Genomic DNA, 23,233 nt, shown 5'->3' with positions numbered 1-23,233 from the left:
AACTGACACGGACCAGAAGTTAAATAGATTCATAGCATGGGCCAACTGTGATTGATTGGTAGTGGCTGCCTGGAGTGGGAGGATGTAAAGTGGGATGATAACACACATCAGAGCTCAGCAGAGAAGAGGCCCTGATTGATTAGTGATGCCTGCTGTGGATCAGGATTAGGGCACATGCCTGTCACATACCTGCTCTGTCTGCCAAGAACACAGGCGATGCTGACTGGCAGTGAGGACCCATGAACCTGCAGTAATCTCAAGACACAGGTTGTAAGATTTCCTACAGCAACACTGAACAGCTGGGGTGCAAATGAGGATGCTGCCCTCCAGGCCACTTCCTGAATTTATCCTAGTACCCCCTGCTCAGTGAGCATCCCACTGTATATGAACTACTCCAGGGCAGGCACACACCTCCTCAGGATTGCCAACACCTAGGAATGTGCTATAAAGACATCCAGGACCAAATCACCCAAAATCGAGTTCATTCCATTCAGTCACATGGCATCTGCTGGACCCCAGGCCTCGGGGAGTGGGGACGGGGGTGTCTCAGTCCCAGGCAGTAGACAAAAATGACAATTTTGTCCCTAGCTCCAGGGAACTGGGCTTTCTCAGGACGTGTTTACTTGTGCAACCATCCTGCAGCCTGGAACAGCATGAGTAATGTCAGAACTGGCAGTGCTGGGCTGGAGACATAGCCAGACTCAAGGGAGACCTCTAGGGTCATTCATGTCGAACTCGGAGAGCCAGAGGTTACCACAGGTTACCGCACATTCTGTAACCCTCACGTGCTATAGTCTGAAAATAATTCTAACTTCTGACCTTGCAAAGTCCTTTGACCCAAGCATCCTATTGTTTTAGGACCATGTGGTTCTCATATCCCATCGTCTATCATCACAGCATTCTAACATTCTGGCCTAGTTTGCTTCAATCCCTCTTGGATTCCTTTGGAGGAGTGTGGAGCTAAGAGCCTTCCAGGACCCGGAACTTCCTTCTTGTCGGGCTACTGGCACCTGCCCCCACTGGAAGCAGAGGTCCTGGCAGAAAGCAGGATAAAAGGCAGGCCGTGTGAGCTCGAGAGACAGAGGGGCTGTAGCTGCTACCCCGAGCACCCCCACAGCCAGCACGCCCAGTCTCCAGGCCGGCGCCAGACAGGGTGAGGACTAACATCCCTTCTAGCCTCAACATTCAGCAATTCCACACATACCTGACAGGTTTGAGTGAAAGGAGGCAGAGTGAGTGAGAGAAGGCTTCCTGAGGAGGTGAGACCACTTGAAGTTTTCTGGATGCAGGTCCAGCTACTTCTGAATTCTTTCATCATCCCATAGTCCTCAGGACAAGACTCACACCCACTTCCTTCCCCCCTTAGTCTTTACTCAGGAACAGAAGGAAGCCCTTCAGAGCTCATGATCGGATACAGAAGAGCAGTCATGGCCCATGTAGGGTCTTTTCAACCTTAGAAACAAAGAGGCAGCGCACGCCAGCTGCTTTCTCCCCTCTCAGGCAAACGCCCCTGGCCAGCCACACTCCCCAGGCTGGAGCGCAGGGCCACAGTGTCTGGAAGTGTCTCAGAATTTCAGACATGCTTCACAGGACCCGGTGCCCCACCATGTGCACATCTGGCAGATGGCACACCTACTCTGGGCTGCAGTCCTTGGCCAGAGTCGCTGTTCCTGTGCAGGGCATCCAACCAGCCAGAGGAACATCCCATCTGCTAGTTTGTCCCTAACAGGAGCCAGCCCTGCCCTCTGGAACAGGGGAGAGTCTAGAAGAACGGAGGTCCTCACGCCAGGCTTGAGCTCCAAGGCTATGCCCTCAGTGAGCAGGATGGGTGAAATGCCAGCCGTAGGTCCAGCGCTCTATCGAGCCCGTGTGGGCAAGGCAGGAGGGAAGAGCATGTCCTAGATTGAGAGCGTGGGCTTCAGAGCCAGGCTCGGAGTTGGAAGCCCAGCACTTAGAGGAAGCAGCCTGGGTGGCCAGGCTTCTCTGAGCTGCAGATTTCCCCTCTGAGACATGAGCCGGGAGTCATGGGCTGGTGCTGGTGCAGCTCAGAGCCTGGGCAGCACCATCCCTCGGTGAATGCGAGCTCTGTGTTGTTATTATTTCAGGGTCCTGGCCCCTCCGAGCCCATGTTCCTCCAAAGACAGAACCCACACAGGAGAAAGCAGGGCCATTCTGGGCGGGGGGGCAGGGGGCAGAAGGGCTCTGTGACCTCTGAGGACTCAGCTGGGAGACTTACAGGGAAACCCCACTGGTCTCAGTTCCAAGTGACAGTGAGGCTCAGGCTCGGGTAGGCCCCATTCCTGTCCACATCGTTGGCCAACAGGGCGTTCTCCTGGGGTCCTGGGTGCTGTGATTCTAGAAAGGGAGCCTCTGGCTCTTGTAGGGTGTTACCATGTCTGAGGTGAGCCCTAGACTGGGCACTGCCCCTGCAGGTCACATGCCTGACTTGTGGGAGGTCCCAGTAAAGGCTCCTGGAGAAAGGAGAAAGCAGTGCTGGCGCCAGCCCTCAGGGTGAGTCAAAACCCCAGGGCCTGTGTCCTCACCTCTAAACCCAATGCTGATTGAGGGAGTATCTGGTCCAAAGGAAATGAAAGGCTCAACCCCTGGGTATTTCAGAGGAACCAAGAGTGTTGGCTTAGAGGGCGGACCTGGGGGGAGGAGCATACTTTTAAGAGGAAGTGCACAATTAGGACAGGTCCTGAAGGGAACCCCCAATCTAGGCAACTACCAGACAGGTGTCGAAAGCCCAGAAGCAGCTCCAGCCTCAAGAGGGAGCCTGCCCTGCGCCCTTCTTTAAAGAATTATGTTTTCATTTATTTCACAGAGAGGAAGGGAGAGAGAGAAACATTGACGTGAGAGGGCAACATTGATCGACTACCTCCTGCACGTCCCCTACCGGGGATCAAGCCTGCAATCCGGGCATGTGCCCTGATAGGGAATCGGATCTGTGACCTCCTGGTGCATGGGACAACGCTCAACCAACTGAGCCACGCTGGTTGGGCAAGAAGTACCCTCTAGATGGACACAGTCTGTGTGTGTGTGTGTGTGTGTGTGTGTGTGAGTGCAGGCAAACTCAGCTCTGCCCTTTCTGCCTACGTGACACTGAGACCGTCTGCTGGCCTCAGCGGGACTGTTGTGAGATCAGTGAGAAAAAGAATCAAAGTGTTTGGTACAGTCTAAGTGCTGGGAAAATGGTAGGGGGGTTGCTTTTCTCAGCATTTCCATTCATCTTTGCATCATTAAGCGCAGAGCTGCGCTGCCAGCTGAAGTCTTGGGGCTCTTCCATTTGTGACATCCTGAGTTCTAACAGTACAGTCCCCAGAGAGGAGCAAACAGTAAAGGGGGCAGAATTGGGTGCCACCCAGCCAACCCCAGCTCCCTGTAGGATGTTTGAATCCCCTCTGCACTGGCCTGACAAGCACTCATTGACTCTCTGCTTGCACACCCCCAGAGACGGGGCACTCACTCCCTGCAGAGCTGGACAGTTGCCTGGGGGAATATTCTTTGGAACCAGCTAAAACCTACCTCATTCGTTTACCCTGCCTCGATTCAGAATGCCACCACTCATACCTGCTGCCCCAACCCTTGCCATTACCCACCTCCTCTTTCACTTTCTGTTCCAACAACCCAGAACCACTGTTGGTGGCCAGCGTACGCCCCGCTCTCTTCCTTTTGTGCCCATGCATGTGCAGTACCCAATGTGAGGAAGGCCTTTCCTTCTTCCCTTCCATTGACTCACCTGCGGTCCCTCCTCACTGACCCCCTAGTCTGGGTCCTGCCTCTTTTCCATTCAGCCACATAGTTCCTAGAGTCCCGCCCTCATTGCGTGGCTCATGCTACCTGTTCCCTCTCCACCCTGTGATCGCCTCAGAGTGGGGACATGTATCTCAGGTCCTGGCACAAGACTGAGTGCAGGAGGTGTCCTCTTGGTCCAAGCCCACACCCTGCCCTGGGCTGGCCCAGAGAGGGAGCAAGGAAGCTCTGCTAGATGAGAAGCCCCCTGGGGGCCCCCAGTTGCCCGTCCTTCCCCCGGTCCCTCCATTCAGCCCTCCTGTCACACTTCCTCACAAAAACAAACACCCCTGTCGCTTGACATCCGGCTGCTGCTCCTGGCAGCTAGATTAGCATTTGAAAGTTTCCCTTGCATTAATTTCAGACGGAACATAAATACGGGCTCGGGATCCCTCTTCCAGGAGGAGAAAACTGGAAACCCAGCGGACTCACGGGAGAGAAAACATGTGTGCTGGCCGAGGGGAGCCCATGTTACTTTGGAGCTTTTGTGGGAACATCTGGTCCTCCCCTCCACCCGGCCCCCCAACGCTGTCTTGAAATTACCCTGTTAATTGGCAGGTTGTTCTTGCTGAGCGCTCACACACTTTCCCTCCGATCTGGTGAACCTTGGAAGGTACACATGTTTCTGACAATTTCCTGCCCCCAACACGTGAACTCAGGATCCTTTGCAGCCGCCAGTCCTTCAGAATAGCGTGCAGGGATGTGCGGTGAGTGAGGATGTGGCTGCACCTCTTACCAACTGCGTGACCTGGACAAGTGCCGGCCCCTCATACACTGGGGGACCTCGAAGGCTGCCGTGAGGACGAAATGAAACAATGTTGGAAAAGCCTCGTGTCCCCAGGGGGCTCACGAAGTAGCAGTTTGTGTTCAGGTCATCAGATGATGAAATCATAGAGGTGGGAGGACCTCTGGACCATTTGGGGAAATGGAGACACATAGACAATGAAGCCGCCCAGGGTCACACAACCAGATGGCTCTTGAGCCAGGTTTTCTGTCCTAACCCAGCAATAGGATTCTTCTCTCTGCCCCACCCTGTCTTTCTGTGTCGGAGGGTAAATTGGGGCTGTTGGGCGGTGCCCAGCCTGTGCTCTGCTCACTGAGCCTTGTGCTCTGGCACAGGCCTGCTTGGCCCCGGGAAAAGAGGAGCCCTTTTCTCTGCGCTAAAACATGGTGGGACTGTGCCCGCTCAGAGTAGGACACCTTCCCGTTTGTATACAAATGCCCTTTACGTGGCAGTCTGGCTTGCAGGGTCAGTAAGGCAACACCAAAGCAGCCCCACCTTCTCAAGACCTTTCATCTTCCTCCAGGCCTTTGTTCCTTGCATCTCTGAATCCCATCCTGGGAGTCCTGGCTACCTGGGCCCCTCCTCCAGGAAGCCATCCCTGATGTCCTCAGTGGAGTCGTCTCTCCTCCACCATGCTCCTTGTTTCCATTTCGGGTTTCTCTTTCTCTTCTCTCCTCTTTCCTCTTTCAGCCTTTTTCTCTGTCTCTGACTTCCCCATCCTTGCCTCTTTCTATCTTTTACTCTCTGTCTAGGTGTCTTTCCTTTGCCTTCTCTCCCACCATTGTCTGTGTCGCTGTATGTCTCTCATTGCCTGGGCCTGGGCCCCCCTCTCCTCCTCTCCACTGTCTTTTCTGTCCTGGAGCTCCTTGTGTCCCTGTGAGTATCTCTGTCCCCTCCCTGCCTCTCTGTGTGTCTCCCCCACTGTCTGTGGCTCTGTGGGCCCCATCCCCCACTGTCCTCCTTCTCTCCCCTCCTTTCCTCATTCACATGGCCTCTGCAGATGAAATGGAACGTGCCTTCCTGCAGAGAGCTGGCCAGAGCACAGCTGTCGGTGCTGGCAGGAGCTGCCGAGCGGTGGCCAGGAGACCCGGGAGCCTGGGCAAGCCATGCAGGCTAACCCCCAACACCGGGGGCCCCTTTGGAAACTGTCCACACCTTCCCGCAGGTTCCAGGGTGGGTGTGGCGCCAGTCTCAGGACTTCTGGTCTTGGAGGCAAGCCTAGGCCCTGTCTGCCAGCCCCTGGGGACAACATGCACCGGGCCCTGACTCAGAGGCAGGTTCAGGAGCCAAGCTCTTGGGATTGGTGGAATCCGCATGAACAACACCAAAGGGCCGGCCCAGGCTACAAGCGGAGGGGAGCATGAGCTCAGGCCTCCTGGGGATTGGATGAGATCATGGAAAGGATATGGAGTAGCAGTTTTTGTCACTCATTCATTCAACAATCATGAAGCCGCCACTGTGGGCCAGACTGGGGCTCAGCCCTGAGTCAAAGATGAATCAGGTATGTCCCCTGTCCTTGCACAGTCTCCCATCCAGCAGCTTGTTGGGAACATGCTCTGACAGAGGCAGCTCTGGGTATGGGAAGAGCATCCCAGCTGCAGCGAGGATGGTGGCCTGGCAGGGACAAGGGCAGGTGGTGTGGGCAGTGATTTCAGTCCAGCATGGTTAGGCGGTAAAATCAGGGGGATTCTGATGACTGAATGGATGGGGATGAGGAGGAAGAGAAAGGAGTCAAGCCAGGGCCCATCTGAGTGTGCTGGCTCTGGGGGAGGTTAGGTGCAGATTCCAGCAGGCCATTGGACAGATGGGTCTGAGCGGGGGCTGCAGTTCCAGAGGTCAGCACTGCCTGGTAACTGAAACCATATGGTGGATGATTTGTCCGCAAACTGTGCGTCGAATGAAAAGAAAAGAGGGCCATGGACAGGGTTCCCAGGGTCCCCACATTTATTGGGCAGGAGAAAGAGGACCCCCACTAAGAGGACAGACAAGGAGCAGTGAGAGGAGCATGGACCAGGGCGGAACGGAGTCGTGTGGTCCTGTGAAACCAAGTCCCAAAGAGGGGGTGGGATGGGGTGGCGGGAGTGCATGGCTTGCATGGTGTGGTCCTGGGGCACAGCCTGCATGGGAAGGGCACCTCCTGAGCTGTGCAAGGAGCAGCCTCACGCCCAGCCAGCATGGCTCAGGGGTTGAGCATCAACCTGTGATCCAGGAGGTCAGGGTTTGATTCCAGGTCAGGGCACATGCCTGGGTTGTGGGCTCGATCCCCAGTGTGGAGCATGCAGGAGGTAGCCAATCAATGATTCTTGATGTTTCTCTCTTTCCCTCTCCCTTCCTCTCTGAAATCAATAAAAATATTTTTTTAAAAAAGGAGCAGCCTCGTGCAGGGGAGGGACAATAGGGAGGAGGTGAGGGTGAAGGTGGCATACAGAAGGAGGGCATGGCAATTTGAAAACATCTGTTCTGATTGCTTCCAACTTCTCCAAGTATCTAAAGTCTTCTATTTGGGGTCTTAAGCCGCATAACTAGGGCCTGAAACCGCTGTGGTGGAGGGAATAGACGCACTGATTGGACGCTGAAAAGTTACCAGAAATGCCCTGAGTCTGGCGGGCATCCTGTAAGGCCTGGCCCCTGCTAGTGCCCCTGCGCCAGCCCCAGGGATGCTGCTTCAGGAGCAGCCGCAAGGCCCTCAGTGAAGATTCACGGCTGCCCCTGTGCAGCCTGAGGTGGCTGTTTTCCCTGGCGGCGCTGAAATCCTCTGGGTGGACCACTATTGGGCCTAGAAGCCTGGTCTTCAAACGGGTCTCCATGGAGGCCGGGAAGGGATTGGCTTTGCTGCCAAGTGTGGATTCCAAAAGCTGCTGGCAAGGAGTTCCTGCAGCCGATGCCCCAGAGGCTGCACACCTGAGGGACAAGCAAGAGTGGGGATGAGTCTGTGGCCTCAGCCAGGGCCCAGCCCAGCCCATCCACTGGGAGTGCACTCTGGGCTCCTCAGAAGGGCATTCCCTCCTCTGCCTCATTCGGGCTTTAGAGCTGCCCAGGTGGCCAGAGGAAGCTGTGGCCAGAGGGAGACGTGCCTATGTGACACTCAGGAAGACAGGCTGGGCACAGAGAAGCCACTTGCTCAGGATTAGAGTGGAGACTCGCAGCCTTAGCAGGAACCTGGGTCCTCTGTCCTCAACAGCACTGGGTCGGGACCCGAGCCTGGGAGGGCCTGTTGTACCTGCTTTGTCCGTGTGTCTTCTGCAGCTGGCTCCCCAGAAGTGCCTCACTTACCACCTTGCCTGTGCACATGCCATTCCCCCTACCTGGACAGCCTTTCTTCGGTGCCACCCACTCCCATCCTCACCGAGCTAACTCTTATCCCATCCTTCAGCCAGCAATGCCACCTCCAGGAAGTCTGCCCTGATCCCAGGTTGGATCAGATGCCTCCTGTGAGCTTCCTTCAGCATAGTGTTAGTGCCTGGATCGAAAGAGCCTCATTCTTGAGACTATGGGTGCCGGGAACAGGCCCTACCTGTGCACACTGTCCAGCTCTAGGTATGCTCTCGCTCCGGGTTTGTCAGCTGGATGGATGGAGAAAGGGAGGAAAAAGGGAACGAGGGAGGGAGGGAGAATACATTTTCATAAAGGTCTCTGGAGTCAAAGCCTTCCTCACGGAATCTGAGAGCTGGAAGGCCATAGGTATCATGCAGCCCACTCCCTGTACATGGAGAGAAAGGGGGCATCCCAGCCTCATGGGTTTGCTCAAGATCTCGGGGTGAGTGTAGGGGGTCCCAGCCCAGTGATCTTGGGTGGTGGTCCGGAGGTGGGCTTCAGGGACTGTGGCAGGCTGGCAAGAGAGAGTGCTGGGTGGGGAAATTGCTGGCGAGTGTAGGGCCAGCCGGTGAAGGACTACGGGCTCACTCACCCTCTACTCCAGCCACGGTGCAACCCCAGCCTGGCTTCCTCTGTGCTGGATTCTCTCCTTTCCCCAACAGCCTGTCCACCCTCTGTGCTCAGCCCTCCCTGGGGCTGTCAACATGCTGACCTTCCGGCTTCCCACCTGTCACCACCCGTCACAGGCAATTACCGTAACCATGCAGGGATTTCCCCCAGGTTCCGGGATGAATGGCGAGCAGAAGGGAGCTGCCTGTGGGCACATAGGTGGGGGCGCCAGGGGCCACCACCACTCTGCCCACACTGACCAGGTTGGGGAGACGGAAGCCCAGGGAGCAAGAGGGGCTCAACAGGGTACAAACTTCCAGCAGCCACTGTCTCCACAGTCCCTCGGCCTCCCGAGAGTCCTCTCTAACCTTCCTAACTGGAACCTCACTGTGTTCTCAGACCTCAGGCCTGCTTCCCACCGAAGGAGGGTGGTGCTGGCTCAGCCGGGCTGTGGGTTGTGTGATTTAGACCTGTCTTCTCAGTGTCTAGCACAGGCTGCCCTCAGAGCAAGTGCCTCATAAATGTACCACCCACCGCCCCCCCCGACCAATGAAGTGCTGTAGGCTGCCCCTACCTGCACAGTCCGGGCTGGGTCAGCTTCATGGTATGAGGCACAGCGATGCCACGGGACACACTGAGCCTTCACTGCGTGCCAGCACTGTTCCTGCGGTCCTCACAGCCACTCTGGAGGTTGCTATCACAATCATGCCCACTTTACAGAGGGGGGGACTGAGGCACAGGAAGGTACAACCAGAGCCAGGATTTGGACCCAGGCAGGGTGGCACCAGGACCTCTTCCCAACATGCCGTACTGCTCTGGGCCTCAGCTTCGGTGTAAGTCACTGGTGTCTTGGCATACAGCTAAGCCACTTGTCTCTTGTGTTCCAGGTCACTTTCTGGGGAACAACACAGTCATTGACGTCCTCCGACAGGCGGGGCTGGAGGTGGAGCACACACCCGCGGGGCAGACCATCCACAGGTGAGCAGCGGGATATCTGCACCGTGGGGCTGGCTGGCCTGCTGCTGGTGGTCCATGGGCCAGGACTGACGGTGGGCTGCATGGCGGGCTGCTCCCTGCCTCCCTGCTCAGGCCTGGGCGAGGGTTGTTAAGAAGCCTCCGGTGAGATGGGGCCTTGTAGGCACTGGCCTTGACCAGGAACCTAAGAGAGGAGAAGCTAGGCTGGAGGTGGGGAGACGGGACAGGATGCTGGAGCACAGCCTTGGCTGGAGGGAAGAGTGGCGGGCCTGGCAGAGGTGGTGGGAATGGGAGGAGGGTTAAATTTTGAGAGTTGATCAGGATTTGGAGACTGGTGATCAGGTGGGACAGAAGGGCTCTGTCGGATGCCTGGGTGGCTGCCTAGAGGACTTGGGGGATACTGGGGCTCTGAACTGAGATGGGGCCACGGTCAGGGTGAGCAGTGGCTTAGCCTCTTTCCTGTGTCCCAGCCCCACCCGCACCTGGTCCTCACCATACTTTTCCCAGTGCTGCCTCTTGGCCGTGCCCATCGCCTCAACTGTCCTGCTAGAGCACACCACTCCACTCACAGAGCCACATAATGGCATCCTCTCTTCCTGTGGGGGGTCCCTCCCAGGAGCTGCCCAAAGGCAGGCGTCCGCTGGGTCCCTGTGTGGCCCCTAGCGCCAGCACCAGGCATGGAACCACATAGGTGTCTGTATGCTGGGCAGCTCCGGGGTCAATCACAGGATCCTCGAACTCAGGGGTCCCATACAGCCCATGCTCCGCCCAACCTTCATGAAAGAACCCTCCTCACCAGCCCACAAGGGTGACTATAGTGTGATTTGGGCCCTTGTCCGTGACGTTACAAGACCCAGAGTCTGAAAGAAGCCTGAACAGTCATAGTTAATATTTGTAGGAGCTCACTGTGTACTGGGCTCTAAGCACTTCTAACTCACTGAATCCTCATGACAGTCATGTGTGGTAGGAACTACGAGTATCCTCATCTTAAAATTGAGGAACCTGAGGCCCAGAGAGGTGAAGCCACCTGCAGAAGGCCACACAGCTCCTGTAAATGGCAGTCTAGGGCCTCCCTTAGCTCCTAACCATCCCCTGTGTCCGATCTGGGGGTTAAGGTGGACTACACACTTTCTGGGCTCCTTCCTCTTCTTATCTTCTGAGCCAGGCTGACAAGACTGTTCTTAAGCACAATACAGTCAGATGGTCCTAGGCCTGGGCCGGCCTGTGTTTGAGGGGCAAGGACAAGAGAGCCTTGGGGACAAAGTATTCTCCAAGCTCCCCCTTCCCCTTGAAGCTCATTGTATCTGAGGTCAGGGTAGGGATGGGTGGAGGAGGGGGCAGGCTGGAGAGGCTGCCTCGGCTCCTATTCATCTAGATCCCAGGCATTAGAGGAGGGTCCCCTTCTCCCCTCCCCACTCCCACTCCCCACCCCAGACCCAGCTCCTAGGGCCCTCAGCCTGGGTCTCTGAGTGCAGACTGAAATCCTGCGGGTGGGGTGAAGGAGCAGGGCTGCTGTGGAGGCCCCGACAATAAAAGCCATCTTTGGCCACAGGTGCTTCCTGGATCCATCCTTTTGTCTGCCTGTTTTGAATTATCTCCCCAGCATCTGGGGCATCTCCTGGACCCTGGGAATCTGGAGTTGCCGTGGGGGCTGGGGGTGGACAGGCTGAGCTGATGGCCTTCTCTCCCTCACCCATTGTGCACACAGGAGTGCAGTGAGGGTACAGGCTGCTCGCCGCCCTGGGTGCCACCTAACCTTTGCAGTTCCCGAGACCGTGGCCAACCTTCTCCCAAAGACAGGTGGCCCCTTGGAATTCTCTTTGGGCCACAGACAGGGGAGAATAAAAGCAGAGGTGCAGAGGATGTGCCCAGGCTAAGGGGTGTCGTGTGCACCTCTGTAGGGAATGTGAATCACACACACCCAGGTGGATGCGTTCGCGCCCCCTACAGCCAGGCTCATTTGCTTCTGCCCAATTCCTAGAAAAGTGCAATATATATTGAATCACTAAATGAAAGAATGAGTCAAAGCTCCGTCTCTCAGCCCCAGACACGGGTTGTCCTGGGTTATCCTCACCAGGCCCAGGAGGGGCACGCTAGCATCTTCTCTTGCCACAACAGCTCTCCCATTGATTTGCATCCCCTGTCACACGTGCATGACATGCTGCAACATGTGAGCTTCATGAGCTGTCACCCTTTCCAGCCCTGCCGCCAGGAGCCCTGCACCCCCATCCGAGAGGACCTCAGCGAGCCCGGCCCCCGTGACCCCGCCTGCCGCCGTCCCCGCAGCACCCTCGGTGACCCCCACCGCCCCGCCTGAGGAGGAGGACCCAGCCCTATCCCCACACCTCCTGCTCCCCGACAGCCTCAGCCAGCTGGAGGAGTTTGGGCGGCAGAACAAGTGGCACAAGAGGCAGAATAAACAGCAGCGGCCGCGGCAGTTCAATGACCTCTGGGTCCGCATCGAGGACAGGTGAGCTGGGGAGGGGCAGGTCTGCTGGGAGCTGGGCATCTCTCCGGGCAGCCTCAGGCCCCTCGGAGCCAGGCACACTGTCATCCACAAGCCCTGTTTGGGAAGCCTGGCAGGGGCGTGCCCAGCAGAAACCTTAGGGCTGGCTTGTCCCCATTCCCAAGGGACCCTCCTGTTCCTCTTTCAGGCTTATAGAGCACACTCATATCTCATTTTTCATTTTTATTCTCAGAAGGAGAGCAAGTATCATTTTCTTCATTTTAAAGGTGAGGGACTAGAAGCTTCCTTCAAGTGCCATGGGCAAAAGTCTGCTTTGCCCTTGATTGCCTGGGATGCACCTGGGGTGCAGAGCGGGCTCCATTGGAGCCAGGAGAAAGTGGAACAGGCTGGCTACAGCAAAGGCCGTGAGCTCCCTGTGTCCGGAGGGCTCAGTGGCAGGGAGGCTGCAAGAGAGAGATGGCAGAGGACGCCTGGCACCCTGAGGCTGCGGACTCCGTCTCAGCAGGGGATGGGGAGTTCGTGATAAACCTTGTTAAAAATGGGCAGGTGCAGAAATCCCCCTACTGTACTGATACCTCCCTGTCCTCTGCCTGAGTGCCCCTCCCACCACCCTGCACCACATCTGCCTGTCACCAAAGCCCCTTCTGTCTTCCCTCCTCCTCCTGCAGGCTCAGTACAGCGCAGTCTCCCCAGATTCCACTTTGGGGCAAGAATCTTCATATTTGGTGAACAGCGTCCCCAGGGCACCCGGGATGTCCCAGGGAGTGACCATCAGTGAGAGGCAGAGACCTTCTCTGGGAGACCTTCTGTGGGAGCCGTGCCCTGGGCATCGTGCCCCTCAGTGGGCTCCTCAGAGTCCCCAGAAGGCATCACCCTGGGCCCTTGTTAAACAAATTCCCAGGTCCCACTGCAGACCCCCTGCATCAGCACGTGCAGGGGCCTGGAGAGCCGCGCGTTGAATGTGCACTGGAGATTCTTCCGAGCCGCTTTGGAAAATGCAGACCCAACTCTGCATTTACAGATGTTGAACCAAGGCCCGGGGTGGGGGGCTTGTCGGGGTCACCCAGAAATCAGGAGCTGCCTGCTGCACAATTCAGGCATGATCTTCCCGCAGCCAGGTCTGAGTCATCGACATGCAGTTGACATAGTCCAGTCCACTCTCTTAAAGTGCGGGGTGTGCACGATCTTGAAGAGACTTCCAGCAAACAAGAGTCGAGTCCATTGTTTCTTCGGCTGTGCGTTGGCTTCAAGCGCCTGACTTGGGTTCCTGGGAAATGTACTCTGCAGAGCCCTCGCCAGCCCGGCCTGCCTGGGCAGAGGCGCTGCTGCAGCTGTATTGGCTGCCACCCATTCGGCTCACGTGCCCAGCATGGGCCCTGCACGGCCGCCCCCTTCAGACCTGGAGCGAGGGCATAGGGTTGCTGAGCTACTTCTGCAGCCTGGGGAGGGCCACAGGCTGCTGCCTGGGAGGCCCGGCAGCCCCTAAAGTGCTTTGATCCAGGGGGTCCCTCAGCCCTGATCAACCTGCCCGTGACCAGGAGGCCCGGCTAGTGGCAGGTCCAGCCCACCAGGTGACAGGAGGCTGGGCGGTCAGCTCCAGCATGAGACCCCAGCCCCTAACCATGTCTGAAAGGTAAATTTGGGCAAATGACTCCAAAACAGTTTCCTTTTCACAACACGTAGCTCTGAAACACAGAGCCTGGTTTCAGGAGAAGAAAACAGCTTTTCTTTGGAAAGAGGGAGCCTTCCCGGTCCCAACAGGGAAACTACGGTTGGGTAACTTTCTCCCATCTGGTTGGGTTGGAGAAGGAAGTTTCCGCCGACAGGCAGCCTGTTTGTTGAAAGTTTCCCTGCTTCTTAGGGAGCAGGCCTGGGCTCCAGGGCGGCCTGGGGCAGGCACAGCTTCTGTGGCTCTCCGGTCTCACTCCGTCCTCTTCAGGTTCCCCAGTTCTCCAAGAGGGGGCTGAGGAGAGCTCTCTGGGGAGACTAGGGCCCATTTATAGTCCTTCTAACCGAATTATTTTCTTTGGGGCTTTAATTCCATTCAGTTTTCTCATTTTCTTCCCCCTAAATCCCACTAGAGCCATCCCCTTCTCCCCATCCTCTCCTGTCATCCCCTCCTCCCTATCCCCTCCTCCCATCCCCTCCTTTCTTTCCATCCGCTCCTCCCCATCCCCGCCTTTCTATTCCCTCCCCTCCACCCCCTCCTCCCCATTCCCTCCTCTCCATCACCTCCTCCTCATCCCCTCCTTTCTATTCCCTCCCCTCCACCCCCTCCTCTCCACCTCTCCACTCTACCACTTCCCATCCACCCTCTCCTCTCCATCCCCTCCTCTCTGTCCCCTCCACTCTGTCCCCTCTCTCCAGCTCACCTTCCACCAGGGATCCTGCAGCAGGGTCCTAACAGGCCTCCTGGTCCTAGCACATCGCTGCTCCTCAGCTTCAGATTCCTTGTAGCTCCCACCACCACCAGGTTAACTTCCTACAATTCTGCCCAGATGCAGTGCCTGTCACCCCTTTCCTGCTTACCCACTGCCCCTCCTCCCAAGGGATAGAAGGTCCTGTCCTTGCCAGGTTTTTGGTCGCCTCTCAATAGACTGTGGCAAGCCCCCAGCCCCGCCTTTGTACTTGCCTCTCTCTCAGCTCGGGTGGGTGCCAGTGGACATTTGTGAGCTCCTGCTCTGTGCCAGGCACTTACATTCACCATGTCCCTCAGTCCTGTCAGGAGCCCTTGTTTGACGAATAAGAAAACAGGCTCAGCGAGGTCAGGTAACTTGCCCAAGACCACCCAGCAAGTCAGGTGTGGGGTCAGAACCCACACGCGGGTCTGTCTAATGCTAAGGGTCACAGTCATTCACCCACCATGAAGACGCCCCTGCCACCCTCACCTGGTGAGCGTCTCCCCATCCTCACCGAAGTCTCCCTTCCTGCCCCAGCTTCCCCTGCTGCCCCCTCCCCTGCGTTCCTGCAGCGCCTGTGGGTGTCCGGTCCTGAAGTAGTCTCACAGACTGCAATTTCTGGATTATGTTTCTAGGCTGGGAGCCCCCGGGGCCAGATCTGGGTTGGACTCTGTGGGTCCCCGGAGGCCTCGCTGAGGGTGTGTTGAGGGAGAGGAGGGCGAGAGCCGGGGTAGGGGCTGCGAGCGCCTGGGCAGGATACCACCTGGAGCAGGCTGGCCTCCTCCTGCCCCTCATTACCCGAGATGTAAACACACGGGAGGAAGTTTAGAGAAGCAGCAGCCCGTGGCAGGATGATTTATGGGGACCCGCGGAAAGGGCCGGGCCTGTGTCCGCAGATGGCTGCGCACGGGCGGCAGAGGGCTCCACATCTGAGAGCCGGGCAGGGCAGCAGGGCAGGCCCGTCCCATGCTGGCCTTGAGCAGAGCACCGCCCAATGGGCTAGGACCTGTGGCAGTTTCTCCTTCTGTGCTGTTAGGGCCTTGACTGGTCTTTGAAGGCCATGCCAGCTCTGTGGTTCTCCGAATTCACAGGGTGTGGGGGGGGGGTTGCATGAACATGGAGCAGGGTGCTGGGCCACCAGGATTGGAAGGACAGTCATAAGGGGGCAGGTGCTACAAGAGCTGGGCATGACCTGAAGCATGAGGAGGGCATCAGTATGTGATGGACACAGAGCATTGTGGGTGCCACCATGTAGAGGCAGGGGGTGCAGGACAGGGGTCATTGCCTTCTGGCCCTCAGCTTCCCCTGAAGTTTGAACTGAGGACCAGAGCTCCAGCCCCTGGGCTCTGGGCGGGCTTGGTGCCCCTCCTGCCGACCGCCCCTTCCTGCCTGAAACCCTCCAGCTTCGCTTTCTCCTAGCACAGCCCGGCCCTCTCCCTGGGCAGAGTAGTCAGCTGGAGGCCAGGAACCTGGCTGATTAGAGATAGAAGATGCCCCTGAGAAATGGGAAGCAGCTCCCTCAGTGAGGAAAAGCACCGATTCAGGTAGAACAGGATTCTAAGCTTTGCGCCTCATACTTGCTTTGAGGCTTAGAGAGTCAATGAGATGGTGCTTGTAAAGTGGTACCAGTGTCTCCAGTGTTGGTGGCCAGCGGTGAGACTTTGACTCTCAGCATCTGGTCTAAGAAGCCCCCCTCACAGCAGGAGCTGCTCACGGGCCTTCAGCGCCTCGAAGACTCACAGCCTTAAATGAGCCCTGGGACTGGCGCTGCACAATATCTGCCCTTCACCCTTCATTGGCCTCATATAGATGCCCAGCCCTGTGTGAAGTGCTGGTGGGGACCAGACTAGGAAGAGGCTCAGGCCATGGCTGGGCAGGGACAACTCCCCACTATGTTGCAACTGAAAGAGCCCTGAAGCCACAGTCCATCTGCCTGTGCTGCCTGCAAAGGGAATTGGTCACTGAGGGCTGGAGGGTCAGGGGTCTGAGGGTCAGAAGTGACCCTAGAGTCTGAGGGGAGGTGAAGGGACTTCCTACTGAAAACCACACGGCCAAAGGGGTGGAGGCTCATGGACCTGAGATGCCAGGATGCTGAACTGCAGGCAAACCCAACATTTTTCTTTAACTTTTCAATTACAGTTGACGTTCAATGTTACTTTATATTAGTTTCAGGTGTGCCACATAGTGGTTAGACAATTATATAATTTACAAAGTGATCCCTCAATAATTCTAGTACCCACCTGGCACTATACATAGTTATTACAATATTATTGACTATTTTCCCTATGCTGTACTTTACACCCCCTTGACTATTCTGTAACTACCAATTAGTACTTAATCCCTTCACCTTTTTCACCCAGCCCACCTCCCATCTGGCACCCTTCAGTTTGTTCTCTGTATCTATGAGTCTGTTTCTGTTTTGTTTGTTCATTTATTTTGTTCTTAACTTCCACATATCAGTGAAATCAGACGTTATTTATCTTTTTCCGTCTGACTTATTCACTTATCGTAATACCCTCTCCATCCATGTTGTTGTGAATGGTAAAATTGCGTTCTTTTTTTACGGTCGAGTAATATTCCATTTTATATATGTGCCACCTCTTCTTTATCCGCTTGGGTTGCTCCCACATCTTGGCTATTGTAAATAATGCTGCAATGAACATCGGGGTGCCTGATTTTAGAACTAGTGTTTTGGATTTCTTCAAATATCCAGAATTGGAATTGCTGGGTCTTAAGGTGGCTCTATTTTTAATATTTTAAGGAAATTTCATACTGTTTTTCACAGTGGCTGCACCAGTCTGCATTCCCACCAACAGTGCACGAGAGTTCTGTTTTCTCACATTCTCACCAGCACTTGTTGTTTGTTGACTTACTGATGATAGCCATTCTGACAGGTGTAAGGTGATATATCATGTGGTTTTCATTTTTATTTCTCTGACCATTGGTGACATTGAGCATCTTTTCATATATCTATTGGCCATCTGCATGTTCTCTTTGGAGAAGTGTCATTCAGGTCCTCTGCCCATTTTTAAATTGGATTGTTTAATTTTTTTTGGTGTCGAGTTATGTAAGTTCTTTATAAATTTTAGATATTAACCTCTTATCAGATGTATCATTGGCAAATATATTCTCCCATTCAGTGGGTTGCTTTTCATTTTATTGTTTCCTTTGCTGTGTAAAACCTTTTTAGTTTGATGTAGTCCCATTTGTTTGTTCTTTCTTTTGTGTCCCTTGCCTGAGGAGATATGTCAGAAAAAATATGACTACGAGAAAGGTCAGAGAGTTTACTGCCCAGGTTTTCTCCTAGGAGTTTTATAGTCACTTACGTCTCTGCCTGTGTCTGGCGCGCTTGGCCCAGAGAGGCCAGGCCCGGGCTGGAACCACAGTGAGGTCTCCTCCAGCAGGATCGCACTGAGACCTCCACCCCCAGCATCAGGGCCTTCTAGCATCAGGGCCACCTGGCATCAGGGCCCCCCGGCACCAGGGCTTCCTGGCACCAGGCTCTGCTGTCCCAGGCTCCAACTCCCCTTATCTACTTAGAGCAGGGGTCCTCAAACTACGGCCCGCAGGCCACATGCAAATACAAATATTGTATTTGTTCCCGTTTTGTTTTTTACTTCAAAATAAGATATGTGCAGTGTACATAGGAATTTGTTCATAGTTTTTTTTTTAACTGTAGTCCGGCCCTCCAACGGTCTGAGGGACAGTTAACTGGCCCCCTGTTTTAAAAGTTTGAGGACCCCTGACTTAGAGCCTGCTCAGAAGCCACCCAGGACACAACCCAGCAGCCCCTTGTGTTGGCAAAAAAGCCACAGCCCCAAGATTCCCAGAGCCCAGCCTGGATGGCTGTTGGAGACCCTCTGATGCCAAGATGGACACCTGCTCCAGGAAGCCCTAGGAAGGGGCCTTGGGGGACAGACAGCTGACACTGTGCTTTATACTTTGGGCTTCTCCCTTCTGGCTTCTGCTGCTAGAAAACACTTAAAAGACCAAGGGGTCGCCCCTGCTCCTTCATTGTACACCTGGGGAAACTGAGGCCTGGAGGACTGGACTTGCCCCGAGTCACGCGGCAAGCAGGAACATGGGGCAGGCTAGAACAGGGCTTCTGCCTTCCCCTCAGGCAGAGGGTCCTTCCCCACCCCAGAGGCCCCGCCGGCTCAGAGCAGACTGGGCCCCTCGGTGCCAGCCGTCTGCGGAGCCTGGGAACGCTCAGAGTGTTTGGTTTGGCTTTGCCGCCACTTTGCCATGAGACACTTTTCCCAGCATGGGTCGGGGGGGGGGGGATCTGGACTGGGGGAGTAAGCTTTGTGAGCAAGGGAGGTGGGGCATTTGGAGGGGCTTTCTGCCCCCGCCTGCCGCCTCCCCCCCTTTCCCTGGGACTCCTTCCAAGCAATAAACCCCACTCCACTCCGGCTCCAAGCGGGAAGAGGGGTGGTAGCATCTTTGGTTTTCAAAGTGTAAAAGCAAATGCCTTCGGGCGTTTTGTGAGACAGTTTTCATAACTCCTGCTGGGTCTTCCTTCTATGGCCTGTGGGGCTGCTGTGGCCAGCCTGGGCCCCCACCGCCACTCCGGCACCCCACACGGCACCCTAGGCTCCTCTCCTGAGGCCAGCCCTCCTCGCCTTCCTGCTGCTCAGTCTGGGAGGAACTTTTGTGGCCTTTTGTGTTGTATGCAGGGATGGGGGTCTTTTTCTTAGAAAAGAAAGGGAGGGAAGGGGCTGAGGCAGTGACCCCGCTGGGCATGGGTTTTCGAGGTCTCAGCAGGAAGCAGCACGCTTCACCCCTGGGCCCTCCCTTCCCACACTTGCTCATCTGCACAGTGAGATCGGCACCCAGGCCGGGTCAGGCAGGACAGCAGACTGCCCAGGACACATCTGTGTCCTAACCTACTTCCGGCTCAGTTTCCGCATCTTGGAAATGGGGGTGATAACAGAGGCACACGCCCAGCATCCAGCACAGTGTCTGCCAGCACGTGGGAAGTGCTCTGTGAATGGAGGATGTTATTAGTAGGGGAGACGCATGCAAGCATATTAATAATGATGACAAAAATAGCCAACACCATGTAGCACCATGTGCCTGGCATCATTCAAAGCTCTTTACAGAAACCCATCCAAACCTTGTGTGCCCAGTCGGTGCCCGTGACATAATATGATCAGTGAGAAATGTACAAGATTTTACAGGAGCCTGAATGCTCCCAGGGGGCATTGAGGTGCAGGACGGAGAGGCTCCTAGGCGAGGGGACATGGAGTCTGCATTCGAAGGGCTGTAGGAAACGGGCCACAGAACATTAGATGTGACTGGAGAGGCTTGGTGTGTGCTGGGAGGTGAGGTCAGCTGGCCCCAGACCATGACCACTCTCAGATGGCCTGGGGCATGGGATGGGGGGCACAACAGGCCAGATGTTGTGAGTTATAAGGGGCACTCAAAGCACATGGTCTGCCCCCTCCCTCCTGTTCCAGGAGCACATCCCTCTGTCCCCTGTGCATGGTGGGAGTGTGCTCCCTCCTCTCCTGAGAAGAACCTCCTGCGAGGACCTGGTCGTTGAGGTTGGAGCGTGGCCAATGGCAGAGTAGAAAGGGAGGGACCAGGCCGAGAGTAAAGACTTCGCTTTGAGCAAAAGTCTAGACCCCATTCCCAGAGCAGAGACCCCAGCCCATGGAGGAGCAGGGCTGTGCTTGGTGACCCCAGGCTGCCCCGCCCACCAGCCCAGGCTGAGGCTGAGCCAGGCTGTGTCAGAGGCATCCAGCCGCAGGGCAGTGGGGCAGGGCTGTGGCAGCGATGCTCACAGATCTCATCCAGGCGACTGTGGCTAACTGCTGGGACCTTGTACCCAGCACATGGAAACTCTGGCCAGGGTGGGGTGGGGGGCTCCCAGGAGACCCCGGGAGTGAGCAGCCTGTCTGGGAGGGAGGGTGAGAAAGTGGAGCCATGTCTCCTATGGAGGAGGCTACCCACAGAGAAAGAGCCCCATCCCTGCACACGACACAAGCGTCTCCCAGAGAGGGGCAAGCTTCCTGCCCACCCCGCACGTCCTGTGTGCCCCTGCCCTGCGTCCCACAGCAAGTTACTTAACCGCTTTGTGCCTTAGTTTCTTCATAAAGAAAATGGGATAATAGTTGTACCTGCCTCGTGGGGTTGCCATGAGAAGCTATATGCTAAGTGCTTCGCACAGAGCTGGCACGGGCCCTACTCTGTGAGCGTCTCTCCGTTCTGCTGGGAGCCCCCTCGGCCATGTGCAAGCTGGACTTGCTGCTTTCGTGGGTGACTGCAGAGTCTCCTTTTCAGGGAGGCCTGTGTCCCCACTGCCCCTGGGTGTCCCCTCACATCCTTGCCCCTCTGCTGTTTGGGGCTTGTTGGATCCTCTACCTGCATGTCCATCTGCCTCCCCCAGCCCAGGGTCCACAGGGCGAGTGTGCCCATAGCTTCTAGGGCCAGCCCTTTCCTTTATCCCTGAGCCTCCTCCTCCTATGCCCCCTCCCTTCCCCAGTCCCTGTCCCTCTATTCATAATTTTCTATCTCTTTCTAGGACTTGAACTGTGATGTGGTCCTGCACCATGCCTGGCCCCCATCCTACCCTTCACTCCCCAATGGCACCAGTTCCTTCTGTCCTTAATCTCCTTTTCTCTCTGCCTCACTCTGTCTCCCTGTCTCTCTCCCTTCCTCTCTTTCACCTATGCTTTCTCGAGCCAAGATCCTTAACCATTACCTCCAAAACAGGATTCTGTTTTTATGAGTTCACGAAGGACTGCGCCTTTCACTAAAACTCCCTGTGACTATGCGGACCCCCGGGCTCCTGCCCGTGGAGGTGCTGCCTCCCCTTCCCCAGTGACCTGGTCACCGCATCGCCCCATGAGCCTCAGTTTTCTCATCTGGTGAAGGGGTGATGCGAGCCACTGTGCAGGTTAGTTCCGAGGACCAGAGATACTCTCAATAAATGGCCGCTGGGATAAGGGGGTGGGAGGGGTGGTTTGTGTGTTTTGTGGGAGGGCAATAGGAGGGCGGGGCATCTGTATACATAGGTGTGGAGGCTGACGGCCCCACTATGACCCCAGATACACTTTAACTACACTTTAATTCTCCATAACACTTTAATTCCCTCTGCCTGGGACTCAGTTCTCTTGAGTGGTCACACGAGCCCCGTGGCTCCCAATGCCCAGCCCACCGACTCCCCCACCCCCCGGAGCCTGGCACAGGAGGGTGAGTGCAGCCTCAGGAGCTCAGCCAGCCTGCTGTGTGGCTCTGGCTGCTCACTGTCCCTGTCTGAGCCCCTGTTTTCTCCTTCATCTGATGAAGTCAGATCTGAACCTCAGGCCACAGCACGGGACAGGGCTGCGGAGCGCTCACTCAGAGTTCCATGTGTCTTCTCCTTCCAGCACCACCGCCTCGCCACCCCCGCTGCCCCTCCAGCCCACGCACAGCTCCAGCTCCGGGACCGCCAGGCCCCTCTTCCAGCTCTCCGACCAGCTCCAGCCGCAGGAAGAGCCGGGGTCCGCCAGCGGCTCAGTGTCTGCCCACTCACAGCCGGCCCTGGGCCTCCTCCCGGCCGTCATCGCTGCCAGCTTTGCAGCCCCCTTCCTGCTGCACACCCTCGGGCCCTCCTGACCTCGGCTGCCAGGGCAGAGAAGCCAGAGAAACCGTAGGAGGGTCTGTGGCCACACCCCTCTGCCCCTGCCACCCCCCTCCCAGGGGTGCCTGACACCTCACGGGCGGTCCAGTCGGGATCCGTTAGAACCCTAGAGCTTTATTGTTACCCGAGTTACATCTTCTTTTTTGTAGAAGGATCTTAATTTCCCATAGTGCTATGGGGCTCTTTTGTAAAATATGTGTCCATATTAAAAAAGAAAAGTGTATTTATTCCACTGATAAAACTATTTTTATGTGGCCTATATCAGTAACCCCTTAATGAGCCCCAGCGCCAACCCAGGCGGGGAAGCCAGGCTGTCAGGACACCTGTGACCTCATGCGGACCGTGGCTGTGCACTGCCGGCTCCTGGACCAGCGGAAGCCTCCTGTGTCTGGGTCTGGCTTCTCCCACCGCGGGGACCTCAGAGGGAGGGGCAGGCAGACAAGCTTAGCTTTTGTGAAGCTGGATTTGGGAGCCAGAGATGTGAACGCTGACGGTCCTTCCCTCCCGTCGATGCATCTGGGGCTGGGAAGACACTTTCGGAAAGAGAATGCTGCTATTTTGTAAACCCTGGGTGTCTGTGAACGGGCCTGCGGAGCTCTTGGTAAGTGTTCTGGCCAAGGCCCTGGGTGGAGGAAGAAGGTTGGTGCTGAGGGAGGTGGTTTCCCAGGCCCATGCGCCTGATGGTGAATCTAAGAGAGGAAACTGGTTGCCCAAGGTCACTCAGCAAGTGGGAGATCGGGATGTGAATCCAGACCTCTCTGCTCTGATAGCATTAATCCAGCGTGGGTTACAGGAGATGCTACTGAAGTCACGGCCAAATGGAAGGAGCTGCCGCAGGGCAGGAGTCGGCACAGAGGGCAGTTTCAGGAACAGGGGCTCTGGGAGTCACATGGTAATACTAATTGTAACGAGAGCCACCATTTGTCCAAAGCCTACCATGTGGCAGGCACTTTGCACACTCACTTTATCACTGATCCTCACACCAGTTCTATGAGATGCAACTATCCCCATTTCACAGATGAGGAAACCGCGCCCCCAAAAGAGGTCAAGGGACTTGCTCAAGGTCACCCAGCCAGGACATGGCCCCAAAGTAATGTGATGGAAAAGTGATGCTTATCTCCTGGATCGGATTCTGCCACGTTCTCTCTACACAGGGAGGCTCCAAGGGCCAGCACAAGCTTCTTACTCCGCCAAAGAACCTGTTTGGCCCCAGTTCTCATGTTGGTCACTCTTGCCAAAGGGCTCTTTGTGTGTGCCACGTGTCC

General features: G+C 56.1%; 1 protein-coding gene across 1 annotated transcript in view; it reads left to right on the top strand.

Moving 5' to 3' along the window:
• TRABD2B (TraB domain containing 2B) overlaps nt 1–21,990 on the top strand; it is a 189,573-nt gene extending 167,583 nt beyond the window's left edge. Inside the window, exons 5-7 of the mRNA XM_014454558.2 lie at nt 9,388–9,478; nt 11,676–11,945; nt 21,715–21,990. Of these exons, the coding sequence (XP_014310044.2) occupies nt 9,388–9,478; nt 11,676–11,945; nt 21,715–21,943 (590 nt within the window). The 3' untranslated portion in view covers nt 21,944–21,990. The remainder of the gene's footprint in view (nt 1–9,387; nt 9,479–11,675; nt 11,946–21,714) is intronic.
• The last annotated feature ends 1,243 nt before the right edge of the window (nt 21,991–23,233 follow it).

The sequence above is a fragment of the Myotis lucifugus genome, unplaced genomic scaffold (genome assembly GCF_000147115.1).
Source record: "Myotis lucifugus unplaced genomic scaffold, Myoluc2.0 scaffold_37, whole genome shotgun sequence".
Classification (NCBI taxonomy): Eukaryota; Metazoa; Chordata; class Mammalia; order Chiroptera; family Vespertilionidae; genus Myotis; species Myotis lucifugus.
The sequence above is the reverse complement of the archived record's forward strand: the minus strand, read 5'-3'. Positions and strand labels throughout refer to the sequence as shown.